At 41.1% G+C, this 18580-nt stretch overlaps 2 protein-coding genes across 2 annotated transcripts in view; one reads left to right on the top strand and one right to left on the bottom strand.

Moving 5' to 3' along the window:
- The window catches only part of LOC307014085 (voltage-gated potassium channel KCNC1-like), a 78977-nt gene extending 66060 nt beyond the window's left edge, over positions 1-12917 (top strand). Inside the window, exons 4-5 of the mRNA XM_079641794.1 lie at positions 12027-12106; positions 12682-12917. Of these exons, the coding sequence (XP_079497920.1) occupies positions 12027-12064 (38 nt within the window). The 3' untranslated portion in view covers positions 12065-12106; positions 12682-12917. The remainder of the gene's footprint in view (positions 1-12026; positions 12107-12681) is intronic.
- The window catches only part of LOC307014087 (pyruvate dehydrogenase (acetyl-transferring) kinase isozyme 1, mitochondrial-like), a 40297-nt gene extending 23997 nt beyond the window's left edge, over positions 1-16300 (bottom strand). The window contains exon 1 of the mRNA XM_079641797.1: positions 16168-16300. Coding sequence (XP_079497923.1) covers positions 16168-16227 — 60 coding nt within the window. The 5' untranslated portion in view covers positions 16228-16300. The remainder of the gene's footprint in view (positions 1-16167) is intronic.
- Between the last annotated feature and the right edge of the window lie 2280 nt (positions 16301-18580).

Raw genomic sequence — 18580 nt, 5'->3', positions numbered from 1 at the left:
TAGGCATTCCATCTTGTAAAGAACATCATACTTCTTGTCAGAGTTAGAACTATTGGAAGTACTTCTGCTGGTAAAAGTGTGTATAGGCGGTTTTGTGAATATTCTTGTTTGCAAGTGTGTTTTGGCGGTTATATGCTGTGTTGTCTAACCATAGTGTAATGTTCTTCCCATTTTTAAGATAATTTTAAGGAAAATAAGTTTCTCCTTGTTAAAAACAAGTCAGTTTTGCAACAGCTATTCCCTAGTGGATTAAGCTGGAAATTAAAATAGCGCACTCTGGTGGTAGTACATAATTATTACACAAATAGAAGAAACACCATAACATTTTGAAATATAATTTTAAGTGTTATAAATAAACACATGCTTGATCGCCAATTTTTTTCTTGTGTTAATTCACATTGAATGACTGTCTTTCCCTAGGTGCCGAGCTGGCAGGGCCCTCTAGGCCCTCTCTGAGGGCTAAGATATTCAAAACATTTGAAAACATAGTGCCCGATCGGCACTGCGCATGTGCGAGATGGTCCGCCATATTGGACAACTCCATACGGCAACTCTAATACACAAGTTATTGAGCCGTTTCCGCTCTACATCCTGAACTCCTCCCTTCGATGCAATGCACTTCCGTTTTGGCGGACTGGGTTTGTTTTGCTAGCTAGCTCCGTTGTGCCGACAAAGCACTGATATCGCAGAGACAAAGAGGATATAACAATTACAACATGAAGAAAAGTGGTTCGGGAACTACGTGTGCGGTAGTTGGTTGCAATCACTCGAGAAAGCACCTGAACGAGTGGTTAGATAGAGAGTGCTACGACCACAAACCAGCACCCAGCACCCAGCCATGTTGTTCATTAAATACAGATAAACACAACAAATACTGCATGCATTGTATTTTTTAATATTATATATGAATATTTTCATAGTGATGTAATTGTGTGGGCTGCTTTTATATTTTAATTTGTAATACCTGTTAGGATTAAACATGTGATCTTTCTTGTTGAAGCCATTTCTTTAGTTTCCTCTCAACAATTAATTAATTCAGTGTTATTTATGAACAGTATGAGCTTAATATGAATGATGAACTGTGTTAAAAGAAATTGTAGCACTCTAAGGAACATATGAAATGCAATAATGCAATAACAGTGCAATAATGAAATTAAATTACATCAAACTTTATTTTCACTCAAACAGTACAGGCACATATGATATATTGCACAGCATAAAGAGATCATGTAAATTGTGCATTATGTAAACAACAGACAACTGTTGGCTCCTGTGGGCATGACCTAAATAAGGCAGTTTATTTTGGTTTTAAAATGCTGAGATATTTACTGCAGAACTGTAACCTTCCCTCAACAAAATCGTCAACAATTTTCGGGAGCATGTGGGCAAAGTAGAATGTGCGCAGCCTTATGATATGCCTTCAGACTGTCCATTGCTTTTCCATCTATTGCCATGGATTGAACGAAGTAGGAGCAAATTTTGCTGTACGTTATGCTGGGCCACGTCGTCATGTTATCCTCCCAGTTTTGCACTGAATTCGGGTGGGGGAGAGTAACGCCATCTCCAGTCAAAGAAGTAGAATCGTGTTCCCAAGCTAGCATCACTGTTAGCATCGAAATCGCTGTGTTTATACCAGTGCCCGTCTGACTGTTTACACCGGTTTACACCGACAGACGCTGTGCAAAAGACTTCCGGCGGAAATGAAGTGCATTTGTGTAGGGTTATGGCGCTACCCGTGTTTTGGCGCGTAAACTTGTCTATAGGAAATGTTATGTCTAGACGGCTGCCCGATTTGCATCGTGCATGCGCGAGTCATAAACGTCTCAAATATCTATACAAAAATCTTTTGTTATTTTATTTTTATTTGAAATAAAATGAAGGACATTCACAGTTATAATATAATTAGATATAAATCATGAATGCCATACATATTGCATACATTCACAGTCAATATTTCTTCAGTATGTATGATAGCTGTCTAACAGAAGTGAGTGTTCTTTTTCTGCTTTGCGGGCAGGAGTGCAGATCTGCACCCCTGCCCGATCTGCACTCCACCATATTTGACAACTACATAGGCAACTCTAATAGGACACTTGACGCAGTGGCGAGGCGTCAGGGCCCTCTAGGCCCTCTCTGATGGCCTAAGATGTTCTACAAAATAATATTTAAAAACATTAAAAAAAAATAAAAAAAGTTTAATATTTTTTTAGTTATATTTTTCATTAGTTATATTTTTCATTAGTTTTACCAAAATAACTTGTTAAAAAAAGGGGCCAGCTATAGTAACTGAACGAGAGAGTAATGTCAAATGACAGTAAAATTGACCAATCATATCTTCCCTCTAAATGGGTTTTATTATCTCAGATTTTATGACAAGTTCCGCCCACTGTGAAGCTTTTCTTGTTTCCATAGCAACAACCACTTCCTGTCAACAGCGTAAACTCGCCTTCAAAAAAAAGCATGTCCATACAAATAGGAAGCCAAGCCAAATTACACTTAAAGGTGGGGTATGTAAGTTTGAGAAACAGGCTCGAGTGCGCTAGAATTTCAAAATACACAACCGGAAAAATCTGCCACTTCCTTACAGAGCCCCTCCTCCAACACACACATGAACGCACACATGACCAATGAGGGCACGAGATAAGTTTGTGCACAGATGGAAGGCTGACAGCCAGGTAGGCCATCCAGTTATTTTAGCCGGGCCGGCTAAAATGATTGGTCGTGCTTTTTACAGCACCACGGCTTCCACAGATGACATTTCTTTATAGATTTTTTGTCAAAGCACTTAAGATATTCATTGCTATCGGGATGTTAAGAGCATTCCATGGAATATAACAAAAAGTGTATCTCGAGCCGGTTTCTCAAACTTACCTACCCCACCTTTAAGACATATACAACTGCAACAAAAGTAACAAACATAATGCAATATCCTTTTCATTTTCAAAGAACACAAATTGGGTTATTTACAGGTGCTGTTTTGTGTGGTAGAGGGTCGCTTTCATTGATGCGTTTTGCATCCCGGGGCGTTGTTTTGATATTCCGCTGAAGTATACGCTGTGACGTAATAACTCATCCTTTCGACGGAAGGAGTGGGAGTCAGAGGGCATGGGTATAAAAGTCACGGCTCGCCACTGCAGTTGACACCATTTTCTTTGAAAAAACGTAACTCGTCACCGGCACGCATTGCATCCTGGGATATGGTAGACCGCGGAGGATGCATCAGATATGTCCTGAAGATTATGTTAATTTCCAGGTTGTTATTAGTATTTTGTGCCTCTAATGACATGTTTCCATGTTGTGACATTACATTCTTGAATGTTTATGTCTTTAAAAAGAAAACGTTTTAGGTTATTAGAAGCACGTCTTGATGTGTTTTTTGTGGATGTTGAGAGGAGGGGCCAACGAGATAATTCTGCACTCTCCTCATGGGGCAGATCCAAAGTCATCTTATCTTCAAGGTCCTGAGGAGAGGAGGGTATTGGCCGTCGATAGTGTTGGAGACTAATTCTTTTTTATATTTCTTAACATAAAATATGACGCACATATTATGAAAAAATGTATAACATTTAAAAAAAAGTTTACATTTGAAAAGTTTACTGTGCTTAGTATTGTTTTCACTATTGTAGTGATATAACTTTCCCTAACGTGTGTGTGTACAATATCAGGACTCCTTGCATGGATGAAAATATTGTAAGGTCACTGTGTAATCTTTTCTTTTCATATTCAGCCTTACAGAAAGGACACTACAAGATTGTGGCCAAAATGATCATGGTGTGCCTGCTACAGGGCTCACCCCATTTATTTTCTGAAAGATTGTACCAGCAGGTATGTGGCTTGACACCTACCCCTGCTATTTTTTGACCAGGGACTCAAGGCCAAGCTCCAAAAGGAGAGTACATTTGTTTTGTTTTTATTCATCCATTTAGCAGTTTGTTTTGTGCAAAATTTCGTTCTCCTGTGTGCTTCCATATTCCATCGTCGAATCATAATCTAGCGTGGCGTGTGGCTTAGTTGGTTGTCCATAGGTGTTCGGATCAGGGTGTCACAGGTTCAAACCCCACTGTAGTCAGCATGACATTGTGTCCCTGAGACACTTCACCCCAAATTGCTCCTGTGCGGAGTGCCCACAGTATTGAGTATGTAAGTCGCTTTGGATAAAAGCGTCTAACAAGTGACATGTAATGAACCATATTTACTGTAGAGACCTTGTTTTTAAATGTGTGATTTATGCAATTAACAAAAACACTTAATATAAATTGAAATCCTTGAGTATTATGTTATCCGTTTTAAGAATGTATTTTGCAACCTTATATGGATGGACAATTAAAATATATTTTTGTTGCATAATGTCATCTAGTATTTTTGTTACAATTTCAAAATGTCTCAAATGACATCGCAGAGGCAACAACAGTGGAGGCGGCCAGAGGAGTTCTCCCTTATGCATCTATCGTTTTCCAACCCATTTGGATTTAACCACGCCTACTTCTGCATTACGCAGGCATCAACGCAACAGAGCGTTTTATGACACGGCATTATGTGTGTGGATTTTAATGAATAGTTGTCTGTTTCCTACTTGTGGGTTTGGCTACCAAGCGAATTTAGGTAGCGTTTGTGACAATATGAAGAGGTGGTTTCACTAGGAGACCACACTAGTTTTGATGCCACTTGCAGGTGGATTGGGTCAAAAAGGTGAAGGGGTCGTCAGGGGTGACATGGAGGGTGGATGTTACCTGGCCCAGGTTTGAGAAGCATGTGCTTTTCAAAGTTAGTGTTGTCTCGTTGATATTTATTGAAGCTACCTTTTAATGATCATTTTTACTTTGGCCTGTACTACAAGAAAATTAGCTTTATTTTGTTCAGGCAAGTTACGAGTGTCAGCATAGGGTGAACACAAGAGATGATGCCTCTCTTGTGGAGAACATGATGGAGGACATGAAAAGCTGCTGCCAGGATCCACTTTTCAGTGCTGGGCTATTGGCAATGGCTAAGCAGTATGATCTCCTGCGAAGCAACCCCTCCAAACTGCTGTCAGCCGTTCAAACATTTGGGAAATCTAGCAGCCTGACCAGCAAAAGGGCTGCCATTTTAAGGCGGCTGCCAGACGTCAAGGCCCGATGATTGGCTGCCAGCCTACGGCTGTGGCACACAAGAAGTCAGGCGCTGGATCAAGAAGGCGTTTATCATCTGGGCGCCCTGTGAAAAGGTATACAGCTTAAGTTCGGCAGTGGCGTTGAACACCAGCCTTGCAAAAATAGATTAATGTATTTATCCCCCCCGATCCCTCCGTTTAGATACAGGACGCTGATTTTCGGTGCCCCTCTACATCCTTTATGGATCTGTTTGTTTATGTGTATGCCTTTCTTTCTCATTTGTTTTTCACTTTACGTCTTTGTCATGTCTTATCCCATTTATGGTATCAAGGATGTCGCTACAGCCCTGTCAGGTGTCATTTGGAATGTACAGCGGTAAAAAGTGACATACTGTAGGCTAATGCAACAGCTATCAATGTGTTTTTTAAACTCTCAGAACAAATACAATTAAAAAAGGAAAACTATTTTTTATAAGTAGCATTTAGGTTGTTTCCACATTCGCCTACCTATTAAAAGTTAATAAAAATTAGTCTGAAGGACTCCTCCTTCCAAAATACAAAAATATTGGATTTCTCCGAGAAACACTTGGATGTAACATGTCATTCATCTATGCCCATTGCCGGAATACAGCTCAAACAATGGCCCGTTGGTTAGTGAAGAAAGGCCGGCCTTAGCAGGTAAACCCAGCCTCAGATCCCGTCTCTGCGAGGGTCAAAGTAAATGACAGCCAGGCTGAAAGAAATAAAGCAGATGACCAACAATTTGATGAGGGAGAACCAGAGCCGGTTGCTAGCTGCTCCTTCTCTGACACCTCTCTGACAGCCTCAAGGACCCCCCGGGATCTAAGCCAGTCACCTGCTGAAAGTCCAAGGTGCCCTCTCCGGTGTTATCCAGCCACGAATGTAGGACAGCAAGATTGCTTCTTTAACCGCAAATGGTATGAAGAATACAAATGGCTGGAATATTCCATTTCAAAGAATCATGCTTTCTGTTTTGGGTGCTGCCACTTTCAACGTCCAAGAAATCACAGAGAAAAGGCGTGTACATCCTGTACATACACGGTAACTCGCTAGATGGCTTCGGCTGGAAGGCCGCTGGCAGACCTTCTGCGGGATGCGGTGAACCAGCTTGAAACTGTAAGTATCTCATGTCCGGAACTACAAGAAGTCGCCAGTTAATCGTCATCCCCTGTCCCAATGAGGGCTACTATTTGAGATATTCAAAAGACCCTCAGACACGGATTTGTCATGTTACTGTTTTCATTAGACCACTGCAAAGAAACCTGAATTTGGACCCTGTAAGTTCCTCACTTCTATAGTGGTGTCACAATATTAAAAATAGAATCTGTTACTTACAGTGACATAATTGTTCACTTGTGTTGTAATTTTAAATTAGGTTGTTTACAGGCATGTCGACCAGAAGGCTGCAACGACTTAATTGGACCACCTCAAAAATGTGTCGCATGTGGAGAGGAGTTCCCTTTTTCAAGGGTTAAGGCTCACAGCAACAACTGCGTGAGGTATTACTCTCTACAGAACTAAACATCACATTCGTCAGGAACACTGCATGTGTAGACGCACAATACATGTAGTAAACCAGGGGTGCCCAACCTTTTTTGAACCGAGAGCAACTTTTAAAGTTGCCAGTCTGCCGAGATCTACCAGTCCAAATAAAGAGGCGTAGCGATTACTGACAGCCTACTACCAGGTAAATACACACTTCTACTTGTATAAAACTGACCTTTGTATGATTAATACTTCATAAAATACTGCAGATCCTTTATCTTACCTCTTTCTAATCTACACACATACAAGTATTTAACTGAAGTTACACAACAGTGTTGTTGATGCAGAGTTGGAGTTTATTCACATGTCACATACTACAGTGGGTAATGTTTTCAAGAAACATTGAACAGTGCTGCCACACATGACACAGGAACAAAAGAGATACAATTAGCCATTATATACAAATAGTGTTGCTACAAAAGTATAAATTAGGCTTACTAATAAGACAACTCAGATCTGAAGCTACACAAGAATCTGCTGCCAAAGTGCAATAAAAAAGACAAAATTAATAGAATCAAACCCTTTTCTTTTTGTTGCATTTTAGTAGAGTATAAAAATAAATGCCTTAAAATAGGATGCAAGCAACACTAGTTTCTTAACCTGAATTGATAATAGAATATAATCAATTTAAGTTTGCATTCTTATACCATTTTGTACAATAATTGTAATGAATAAGTTCAAACAAACTAAAACGTACAGCTGATTAATAACGATATCTAACTTGAGTTTTTATTACATCAAAAACCTGTTGAAATACTACTGTTATTTTTACTGTCCCCCAAAAGCGCGTCGGCAGCCTCCAGGAATGCTTCTCTCACAACTTCGCCGTCTTTGAAAGACTTCATGTGTTTCGCAAGAACGTGACTGACACGATAAGATGCTATGGTAGCAGCCTTGCTCTTGTTGTTGGGCCTGGTGAAAATGGACTGCTGTGCATTTAGCTGTCCTGTCAGGTCCCTCCCCTTTTGGGAGCGTAGGGCAGAATTAGGAGGGAATTCCGTCTCATAGCGTTTGTGCACTGTTTTGAAATGCCGCTCCTAAATTACCCTTCTTCGATAAAGCCACGCTCGGATTGCAGATGAGAGACAGATGGACTTTCACTACACTTTATCACAATATATTGTGACAACCCTGTGGTTGTCCATCGTATGGTGCTGTTGAAACCTGAGTTGTTTCTGGCAGAGAGTCTGGAGGCGGAGTCAGGTCCTGTAATCAGGAGAGATTAGACTCACCTGTGGCACCTGGTTCCAGACTATTTAAAAGGGCTGCAGAACAGTCCCACTCTCTCTCTCTCGGCTGCCAAGCCCTGTGCATCAGGCCAGCACTCCTCAGTTTGCTTATTTGTTATTTGTGACCAGTTTGAATGATATAAATAAATTATTGTTTTGGGCAACTTTTGTTTAAATATTCTTTCCTTTTGTTACAATTTGTCAATTGTGGCACTCTTGGCTTTCTATATTGAACAGCTCGCGGTCGCAGACTACTTGAGGTCAGTACTCAATGTATAACTCTAATATATGTAATATGCAGCGACGTGCAGTCAGAGGAGGCAGGGGAGGCAGAGCCTCACCTGACATACTCCAATGTAACGGAAAAACAACTAAAGAAAAACTAAATAGTAAAATTTCTCCACTGATCTATGATGTAAGTGTGATTAATGTATGATTCCAATCGCTTTTTAAAGTCAAAATCAGCAAATTTGCCGAGCTCTGCTACAACTACGGGTGGCGATGAGAAGTGAGGCAGGGACGAGCTCTGCCTCTCGTAAGCCCACAGTAACTTGCTGGAGCGCGGGCACTAATTTAGCGCGGGCACTTATTTTGTGAGCGCGCTCAAGCCAGTTACTGTGGGGTGAGGTGAGGCACAGATGAGCTCTGCCTCACCTCAGAATGTGTCAACCCACAGAAACTGGCTGGAAAGCGGGCCCTAAGCGCATGCCTGTTACCATCTCACTGTAGGTCACCAATGTAATGTTTGTAGATCCCTTTATTAAATGTATCCTCGCCATCCATAGTCTCTAAATAACTTATTTAACGTATATATGATATTTAGGCTCGCTGGTCTCATCATATAACGGCAATGAAAAAAGCAGCAGGAGAGGCAGCCATAACCTCTGCCGCACTGAAGGGGGCGCACGTGAGCCCACAGGTTCTTGTTGCTACTGTTATTCTACGCAGAGACGGTAGACATAAACAACAAACTAGACTTTTGAAACTACAGGAAGATAAGCAGGACTTTTACACAAAACTAATAGATTGTTGTCCAGAATGAGAGCATGGACTTAATCTTCAAGTCAAGGTAAGACCACAATTGTAATGAAAATGGGATCTTACTAAGAAAGAACAATCCAATATTTAGATTTTGGGTATCCTTTTGTTGAACGGTCTGTTTAAAATGAATCGAAGCATCAGCCTAAAAAAGCTTTTGAAAATAACCGAATATTTTGATTAAGGTCAAAATATAATATTTGTAAATCTGACTCTGAAAGAGTCAGTGCCTCACCAACCATGAAGCTCACCGCACGTCACTGGTAAAGCGATTTGAGAAATTGGAAAAGCGCTGTATAATAATTCATCTTCTTTTTAAAAAGCTCACTGATAGTTTAAAGGTCCCATGTCATAGCCATTTCTACTGATCATATTTCCATTGTTGAGGTAGAATAGATTTAAATTGTGCAATTTTCCAAAATCACATTGATTTCTCATACAGCATCTCTGTATAGCAGGGATCACCAACTACATTTGTCCAAGGGCCAAAATGTATCCAATAGACACTGTAGTGGGCCAGCGATTTTTATAGCCCAGAATTTTGAAGTTGGGGGGGGGGGGGATGCTAGTGGAGCACGCTCAGGTACTGCGGACCGCATAAAGCTTAGAAGACTCTTCACGCAAACGAAGAATCACTTCTGGGTAGGGTTTCGGAGGGTTACTTTGTAAATGTAATCAGTTACTGAATTCTGAATACTGTACATGCTCTGAAAGTAATCAGAATACAGTTACGTGTCTTAAAAATGTAACGTATTCAGATTACTTTTAGAATACTTTTAGAATACTTTCTTTTTCCATAACAGATGGGTATGTTTTGGTGAACAGGAGACACTTATTTTACTGTTTTAATTAGGGGTGCACCGAATGGGAAATTCTTGGCCGAAACCGATACCGAAAATAGGAAACAGTTGGCCGAAAACCGAATGCCGAAAGGCCGAAAATGATTAATAGAAAAAAAAAAATATATATATATATATATATATATATTAAATGTATACATTTTTTACCAATGTTGTTCAGCTAGCTGATTATGGAAAAAGACTTGATTATGGCAAAACTTAACTTAAATAATAATCACTATTATGGGTCCATAAAACATTTATTCAGCACTTTTGAATGCATACAGTACATTAATTCCAAGTCAAGTGCATTTTCTTTTCTCTGTAGGATAACTACAACAAAGTGCATTCAGAACAAAGCCAAGGTGCTTTAAAACTGCATAAACATCTAGGCCAGTAGGCCTACTACAAAATACTGTAAATAAAGACTGTAACAGCCAGGCCTTCAACAACAACAAATGCACCTATAAGCTTGGTAACCTAACGTGTTGTTGTGATGACGTAATCAAAACGTGGCGGCAAGCAAGGCGCGCGACCATGCTCGCGGCTGGCTCACAGCCAACATGTCTGCCGCTTGGAGATATTTAAAAATATCAGAGAGACAGGCGCGGATTGCGATTTGTAAAACGTGTTCAGCTGACATTTCTCGAGGGGGTGTAACTGCAAAAACTTTCACCACTTTGGGATTACTCCACCACTTGAAATCAAAACACCCGGACAAATATGCGGAGTATGATCAACGTAACCCTGTTCTCTGACATTCGGTGATCTTTTTTCGGTGCTAAAACCCTTTCGGCCGAAAGCCGAAAGTGCCTTTTTAACCATTTTCGGCCGATAATTTTCGGTGGCCGAATATTCGGTGCATCCCTAGTTTGAATGGCTTATCAAGAACTCAAACACAACGTCTTGGTGTCATTCTGGACAGCTCCCTCTCATCTGCACCCCACATAAAAAACATCACCCGGACTGCATTCTTTGTACTGTCTTAAAACCTTTCCGTGGAATATGTAATGAATTGCAAGGTGTCCTTGAGTGCTTTGAAAAGCGCCCCTAAATAGAATGAATTGTCATTATTATTGAAACGATGTAATAACTTTTAAAACTTTTTCTAGTCACTTGCCCCATGCATTCAGCAGCAGCAGGCCATTCACTTTAAGTAGATCCTGTTATGAAATGTCATCATTTCGACAATAAATAAATGCTACATAAATGTTATCTTGCACATTTTATCTAACCATCTCCGTTTCTAACTTTCAATATATTTTAAAAGAGATCTCTCTCTCTCATCTGCGTGCGGGGGCGGGGCCTCACAGACACGCTGCATATATTAGGGTGGTCACATTGAGTGACAGCTCTGTCAAGTGACTGCTGCTGCTAGCTTCTTGTCTCTCTGCTAGCTGCTCCGTGAAGCTACAGGGACTCAGCCTGCTCAGTTCATCCAGGGAACACAACTTGAAGCCGGCCGTGGTTGTTTGTTCTTCATGCTTATATATCTGACTATTGTGACTCGCTCTGCGGTTAAAACAGACGGTGCACTAATGCGGTTTTGCGGCAAGTGAAATTCGAGTACTTTATTTATGTGTTAATGATTTTAATCAGCTACGTAATGAATGTTAAGGCTTGGATTAGCGTGTAAACGAGTGGTAGCTACATCGGTGCTAACGATGCTAATAGTAGCCTCCAAGTTAAATTCATAGACTATATTAAGGTTAAAATGAAATAGAAAAGTGTTAAGCGTTAAGTGGGAAAATACTGTAGAACAAACGGCTTCTGTTTGAGGTTGATAAAATAAGGTCACCCTTGTAACTAAAAGAGATATTTTATTATGTAGGTAAGAACTGTATGCATCGCAAAGGTTAATTTAAATTGGCTATGCTCAAGTATGTAGACAAGCTAATGTCGAAGTAGTGTATGTGAAATCAACCTCACAATAAGATGTGTGTATATTACAAATAATAATGTCATATTTCAAGATGATTAGTTAGATATTACAATATGGTTGGTTGAGCTGGAGTTCATTATTGAGCTTACACGTTAACGTCACAGTCATATCTGAAGAACGAACCCAAACCTTGTTGTTTTTATGAATTGCATTACCAAATGGGTATCAAATAAACAGTAAGCATTGGTAACACAACTTCCAAAGTTACAGTAAAATAAAAAGGACCCTGACTCGGACAATACACAATCCAAGATGTTCAAGAGAAGATAATCAGTTATATTGTTTGTACACATGGTACTTTACATATATATCTGTTTGTTAAGGTGTCCAGGTGATGCAGACAGGCTGGACCAGAGAGTGAGAGACAGAACTGGACTCCTCACAGCAGTGAACTTCAGCACAGGTACAAAGACTCTTTTTTTTCATACTGTACAAAGAATCAAGAAAGATATTGGTTTAAATAAATGAAGTATTGACTTTAATACACTGATATACATTCCATTAAACAATACTAGATCACCTACACATCAGGGAAGTTGAGGGTTTTTTCCATGCAAAAAGTTACATTTAGATATTTAGCAATATGACTTTGTCAGCTTTCTAATTTAATGTATTGAAAGCAAAGATATTTAACACATAGTGAGAACTGCTACTATTTATCTCTCAATATTGTCTGAAAAAACGTTGTAAAAGTTATTCTTTCAGTGAGACAACAGAGCAAGCTCCTACAGTTGCACTACGTTTTGATAACAGTTAAATATTATTTTGATAATAACATACATGTCAATGTTGATGAACTTCATACTGTTCATTCATAATCTGATTGTCTTTGTAGCTCACTGTTGAAATAATAATAAAAAAACATTACAATTACAAAATAATTATATCTACAGCCCCTAGAACACAAACACACCTCTTTCATAAATAACACACTTGTTCTGCAATAATATGTTTTATGTTTCCTGTCATTTTTGTTAGGAAAGGACATGCCTGAAAGACACGACACAAAATGTTCTCCTTCTCTGAGGGTCAAGAAGAACATCCAAGAGGAACATTAAAAGCTGATGTTATGATATTTTAAGACCAGTACAGGACATTCACTAAGAAACTACTTTTATTGTAAAAACAGTCAGCTGATCGAATGCACCTATTTCCACATCTACACACCATCAGCTGATTATTTCTATTTGCCTCACTTTATGAGCTTCACATCACCTGTGCCTTGTACCGCAGAGTTTTCAAGGTCACAAATAAATGGGGCCAATCTTCAGTCAGATGTGAATGTGTAATCTAAAATGTTCAGTTAGAATAATGGACAAAAGGAGTGCAAATACAAATACAATTTATTGAAATGTGAACCAAAAGTTAATCAAACATGTTTTAAATAAAAAGCACATATGGACAGAAGGTGTAAACCTATTAAATGTAAAAGTAAACACATTTAGTCAAATAAAGTGACAGACTAGGCCTGTGCAGTTGGTATCAGCTATGCCCAGCATGGGCTCCTCCATCAGTCCCTCCCCCCAGTCCCCCTCGCAGAGGAAAGACCCTCAGTCCTCTCCAAACCAACAGACAGGACGTCCATCACACGGAGGTTTCTCCCTGAAGTCTCTACAGTTCTCTGGATACCACACTGTCTCAATCCGTGCACACTGAATATGAGAGGGGGAAAATGAAAATAATAAATGCTTTAGACAATAAGAAACATAACATAAGTTGACTGTTGAGTTGCTCAGTTTTTTTAGATTGTCAATACTATTACTGTATAAATAATATATCATGTTAAGAGGCACATTCAAATAAAGATTGGTCTTTAAATACATGTTGTCTTTTGAATTGTTTGTCTAACGTCAAGGATCTAGAACTGGTACTTAGTTTAATGATACAGTCTGGTTATTATGCTGTTTGGAGGAGGCCTCACAGGTAAGAGCCCTAACTAGCTACCATCACATGTACCTTAGCTTGACTTAAATGTATTAAACGTATAGTTAAGTGATATCAAAATATAAATAACTAATGTCATGCAAACATATTAATATTTGCTTGATTCCAGTGTTGAATTTAGCACAATTGCATACACACGTTAAGGGATTTTAAGATTCTGAAGTATTATGCTAAAAACTCAATAACTTAGATTATTATTTATAGTTTTGCTGAATAGTTTCATGTCCGCTTACCTTAGAAACGTAAAATGCGACGGCAGTGTGCCGATGGGGAGCATGTTAGCTTAGCTTGGTAGCTTCAGCTAGCTCTGGAACTTTCAGCTCGGTGGCAGGAGGTCCCGCCTCGGCTCCGCCCTTATTTGGAGCAGGCAGGAGTTGAACTCTGACGTCACTGTCGAGCCGTTAGGGGCTGACTCCGCCTACTAAGGGCTTCTAGGCAACTCTGCAGAATCCTATGGGTTACGTCACACGGACCCTATGTCCATTTATACAGTCTATGGTTACAACCCAACCCTGCTTATAGGCTACTGTCCTGCAGCTCCTGCCTCTCTGTTGGACTCTGTCACAGCGGGGCTACTGCTGTGGTGCAGAGCGCATTAACCAGACACTTCACAACGAAGGATAAATTCTTCTTCAAGGCAGGGAAGGTTTCGCAGTATGCAGTCTACTGACCCGCCGCTGCTGCCTCTCTGTTGGACTCCGGTACTGCACCTTACTCACGAGACGTTGTAAAAAAAAAGAATTGGGTGGGAGGCGAACGCAGTAACCACTCCACCAACGCCACAGTCACTCCCATCGTGCGGGCCGGATGAGAATGTGTGGCGGGCCGGATGTGGCCCGCGGTCTGCCAGTTGGTGGTCACTGCTGTATAGTATGTGTATTCACCAGGTATTCACTCTCTGTCCTAAACGGCTTGTTGGAGCTCCTGTCCCCCCCCCCTCCCTGAGCCCAGTGTCCTCTGATTGGTCGGGACGTTGCGAGGCTCGTTGCTGCGAGGAGCGGACAGGTTTCCGGGTCGGCGATACAGCGAAACACAGCGAAACTCATCCTGAGCACACACAAACACTCACAGCCGAAGTAAAAACAATAAGTGTGGCTTGATATTGAGTAAGAAAAAGGTTTATAACGCTGTGAGAATGGGTCTGCGGAGAGCATTTCTCCGCGATCCCAACTCGTCTATTACCAGCGTTCAGGGAGCTCTATGCAAGTCAATGGGGACTCCCTGTTAGTTAGCCAAGGGATCCTGGTGTGTGAGGTGCTCCGCGGATTGGTCCATTTGGGCCAATCGGGTCATTTGTTGTTGATTTGGGTGTTCACACGTCACAGAACCCAGGAAGCAAACAATGGAACATGAGAAATCTCCCAACGAGGCGTTCTGGGGCAGCATAGACAGGTCTTTTCTGTGTTAGAGTTTTACTCACTACAGGTTGTTGTGAGTTAGAGTGCTGTCACACATTTAAAGTTTAAACAGTGTCTGTAGCTAGAATGGTTGAAAGTAAATACAATTGTGGGAAAAAAGTAATAAAGGTACAAACAAGCTAGGTCATAAAAAATATTTCTTTAAAAATATAAATAACTGATACTTGAATGTTTTCTAAGCATAAAAAACAAAGGAAAGAAGTTGAAAATAATTAGTTTAAGTTTAAAAAAGATTACTATACATGAGAGTAACAAATGCGTCACTTCCGGGCAAAAAGTACGGCTCCGCCAACTTTTGGGGGAAAACAACGCTATCATTTGAATGGCGGTCAATACAAATTCTGAAGTTTTTGCCAATCCGATCAGAAATGTAAGAAAACCGTGGATTTTTGGATCTTCAAAGAGCCCGATTACAATCAAGACAGGCAAACCAGACAGGCAAAAAATTACATTAAGCCATTAGAAATCGATGATCGGGCTCAATATATGGTTAAATATAGCAGTAGGCTATCGATTTTCATAGATGAGAGTAACATCTACGTCACTTTACGGCCCCGCCCACTTTTGGGGAAAACAATGATAACATTTGAATGGCGATCAAGCCTGAAGCCACAGAGCTCTTCTGTTACTGTCCTTTCTTCTTAGAGGAAGTACAGAAACACGTAACTCTGGATTTGTTTTAATGTTTGAGGGGCAATAAACGACACAGCAGCTTTTTGGCATGATAAAAATATTATATTCCACTTCGGTCATGAGAGTAACAGCTGGAGAAATTACAGCCTCGCCTACTGATTTAAATTTAACCGTATATCAAGACCGATTGTGTGAGGATTTGCAGTTCTCCCTCCTTCTTCTCCCTTTTGTTTTGTGTTTGTTATTGTCTGTCTTCCTGGCTGGGCGTTGCTGACCCACTTCTGTTTCCCACCAACTCATCTCCTCAGCTGTTGCTCATCATCCGGATTACAACTACTCACCTTCACCTGCATATATACCCGGTTCCTCCATCCAGTATTCACCAATTCGTTGTTTCACCATGCTGGTAATACGACTTGGTAAATTAGCTGTAGCTAAACTATACTCTCTGTGTTCTTGTAATCCTTACCTTGTGCTCTCTCTGTCCAGTATCCGTCTGCTTAGTCCTCTGCTTGCCACGTCCAGCCATCAACCCCTCGTCTGTGTTCCTCCGTGCTTCCACGCACACCGGCTCAAGCCTGTCAACTCTCGCCGGCTCTGGATCCCCGGCTCTCCTCGTCGGTGTTTTCCCCGTGCTTCCACACACACAAGCTCCAACCGGGTAACTCTCGCCAGCTCAGAATCCTCAGCTCATCTCGCCAGCGTACCTCCGTGCTTCTCCGCACCTCCGCTGGTGATAAACCCTGGCCCTGGATTAAGTGGACATCTTATCCCTCTTTTTGTCTCGTGAAGGTTTTTTTTGGTTAATAAACCTTTTTTACCACATAAACTCTGTCTCCTCGTCCTGGTGTTCAGCATTGTGAATTAAATCCTGTAAGCTCCCGGAGAGCGTAACAGATTGTCCATTTCAAATGATTTAATGTAATTGTTTGCCTGACTGGCCATCATAATCGGGCTCTTTGAAGCTCCACAAATCCATGGTTTTCAAACATTTCTGATTGGATTGGCAAAAACTTCAGAATTTGTATTGACCGCCATTCAAATTACAGCGTTGTTTTCCCCCAAAAGTGGGCGGGGCCATCATTTTTGCCCGGAAGTGGAGTAGGTGTTATGCTGCGTTCACACCGGACGCGATGCGACGTTTGGGGGCGGCGCGATTACATGTAAAGTCAATGCAGAGACACGATCAGACGCGAATTCGCTCCGACGGCGCGCATTAAGCGGTGGACGCAGCGCGAATCACGCGATTGAGGCGATTGAAGGGGGCCGCGTCAAACGCGAGCGTCAAATTCACGTGACGCGTTCTCGCGGAAGTCAATCAGAGGTGAGGATCTCAGCCTGCCGTCACTGATGTTCAACCAGAAAACATCAGCCATTAGCTGTTAGCAGTTAGCACACAGAGATCACAGCTCCTCATATCTGTTCAGAAACTGTACAGAAGTTAAACAAGTACAAACCACAGACTGTCTGTGTCATGGCGAATACAGTCGCTGGTTTATTTATGTCTGTAAGCCGTTGTTATGAGTGTGGAGTGAGCATATACAACGTTAGCTTAGCCTGGTCGACCCAATCTCCATTCAGAAAACAAGCATTAAAAAAGGTTTTTCGCCTGCCGTCTGTCTGCAGACTTGTCAAGCATTAATTCATGTTTTTTACCAACCGGTATCAGTATGTTTTTACGTCGGAATCATTTATAAACGTGTATTACAATTTAATCACGGTAAAATATGTTCATTTTGTTGCAGTTGTAGCTCCCGAGCCAGCACGTCTTGTTTGAATGATGCGAGTAAACACAGCTGGCAGCCGCGGTGAAACTCGAGCGACTAGAGCGATGTGATAGGAGCGTTTAGAGCGAAGCGAATATTCGCATCGCGTCCGGTGTGAACGCAGCATTACTCTCATCTATAGAGTGAATTCTGCTAAATCAGCACATGACATGTACTGTATGTGCAAAGAATGTTTGTATGTGCATAACAGCAGTCACTAGGGAGGAAGGCAAAGCCTTTAGAATGTTTGTGTGGCGTTCAAAACAAGTGATGTCATAGAATGTGATGGGGTCACTGCATCCTGCTTTGATCTTTTTATATGTAGACAGGTTTGTTTGCATGGGCAGAGAGTCAGAGAGAGTTGGTTATTATGACGTGTGTCCGGACAACAGTGAAACTGCAGATCGTAGAAGACCCACTCATTAATTGTTGGTTAATTGCAATATAACAATTGCACATAACATAACTAAATACAAACTTAGAAATGCAACAACAAAACAACAAACTGAAACTGCTTCACTAAAAGAGACCATTATGTCCACTGCTGACCGTGAGAGAATCCAGTCTCCTACATTAAACAAGCCCAAGGCCAAAACAGTCAGCCGTCACCAGAACGGCTCTGACAGAAACCATGAACAACAGAGAAATGCTGTTGAAAGAAAAACACAGCAAAAAGAGGAGATGAGTTTAAGACAGGAGGAGGAAAAAGCTTGCCGGAGCCGCCTCTATAAGCAGGGAGTCAAGAAAAATCAGCTTAGAGAGGAAGACAGACATCAGCATAAGGAAGAAAGAGATAGACCCCGTGGCCTTGCCCAATTGGAGGCACGGGAGCTAAGATACCAGGAAGGAATAAAAGTGGAGTCAAAGACAAGCAGTTTCAAATCTCAACAGGATGACATCTGCGGTAGAGGCAGCCGTAGAGAAAGTGTGGCACAGAAACTGAATTTAGAGAAGGAAGACAGGACGCACTTACAGTGTGCCGAGGAAAGGAAGCAGCTGCAAATAAAAAATGCCCAGGCTGTAAAAGATGCAATGGAGGTATCCCACTACCATGCTGAAGGCATAGAAGAATCATTGCCCAGGTATGGCACTGATCAAACTAGAACACTGAAGCAG

This window comes from Notothenia rossii, assembly GCF_949606895.1.
Source record: "Notothenia rossii genome assembly, chromosome: 8".
Lineage (NCBI taxonomy): Eukaryota > Metazoa > Chordata > Actinopteri > Perciformes > Nototheniidae > Notothenia > Notothenia rossii.
This window is presented reverse-complemented; position numbering and strand designations above follow the sequence as displayed.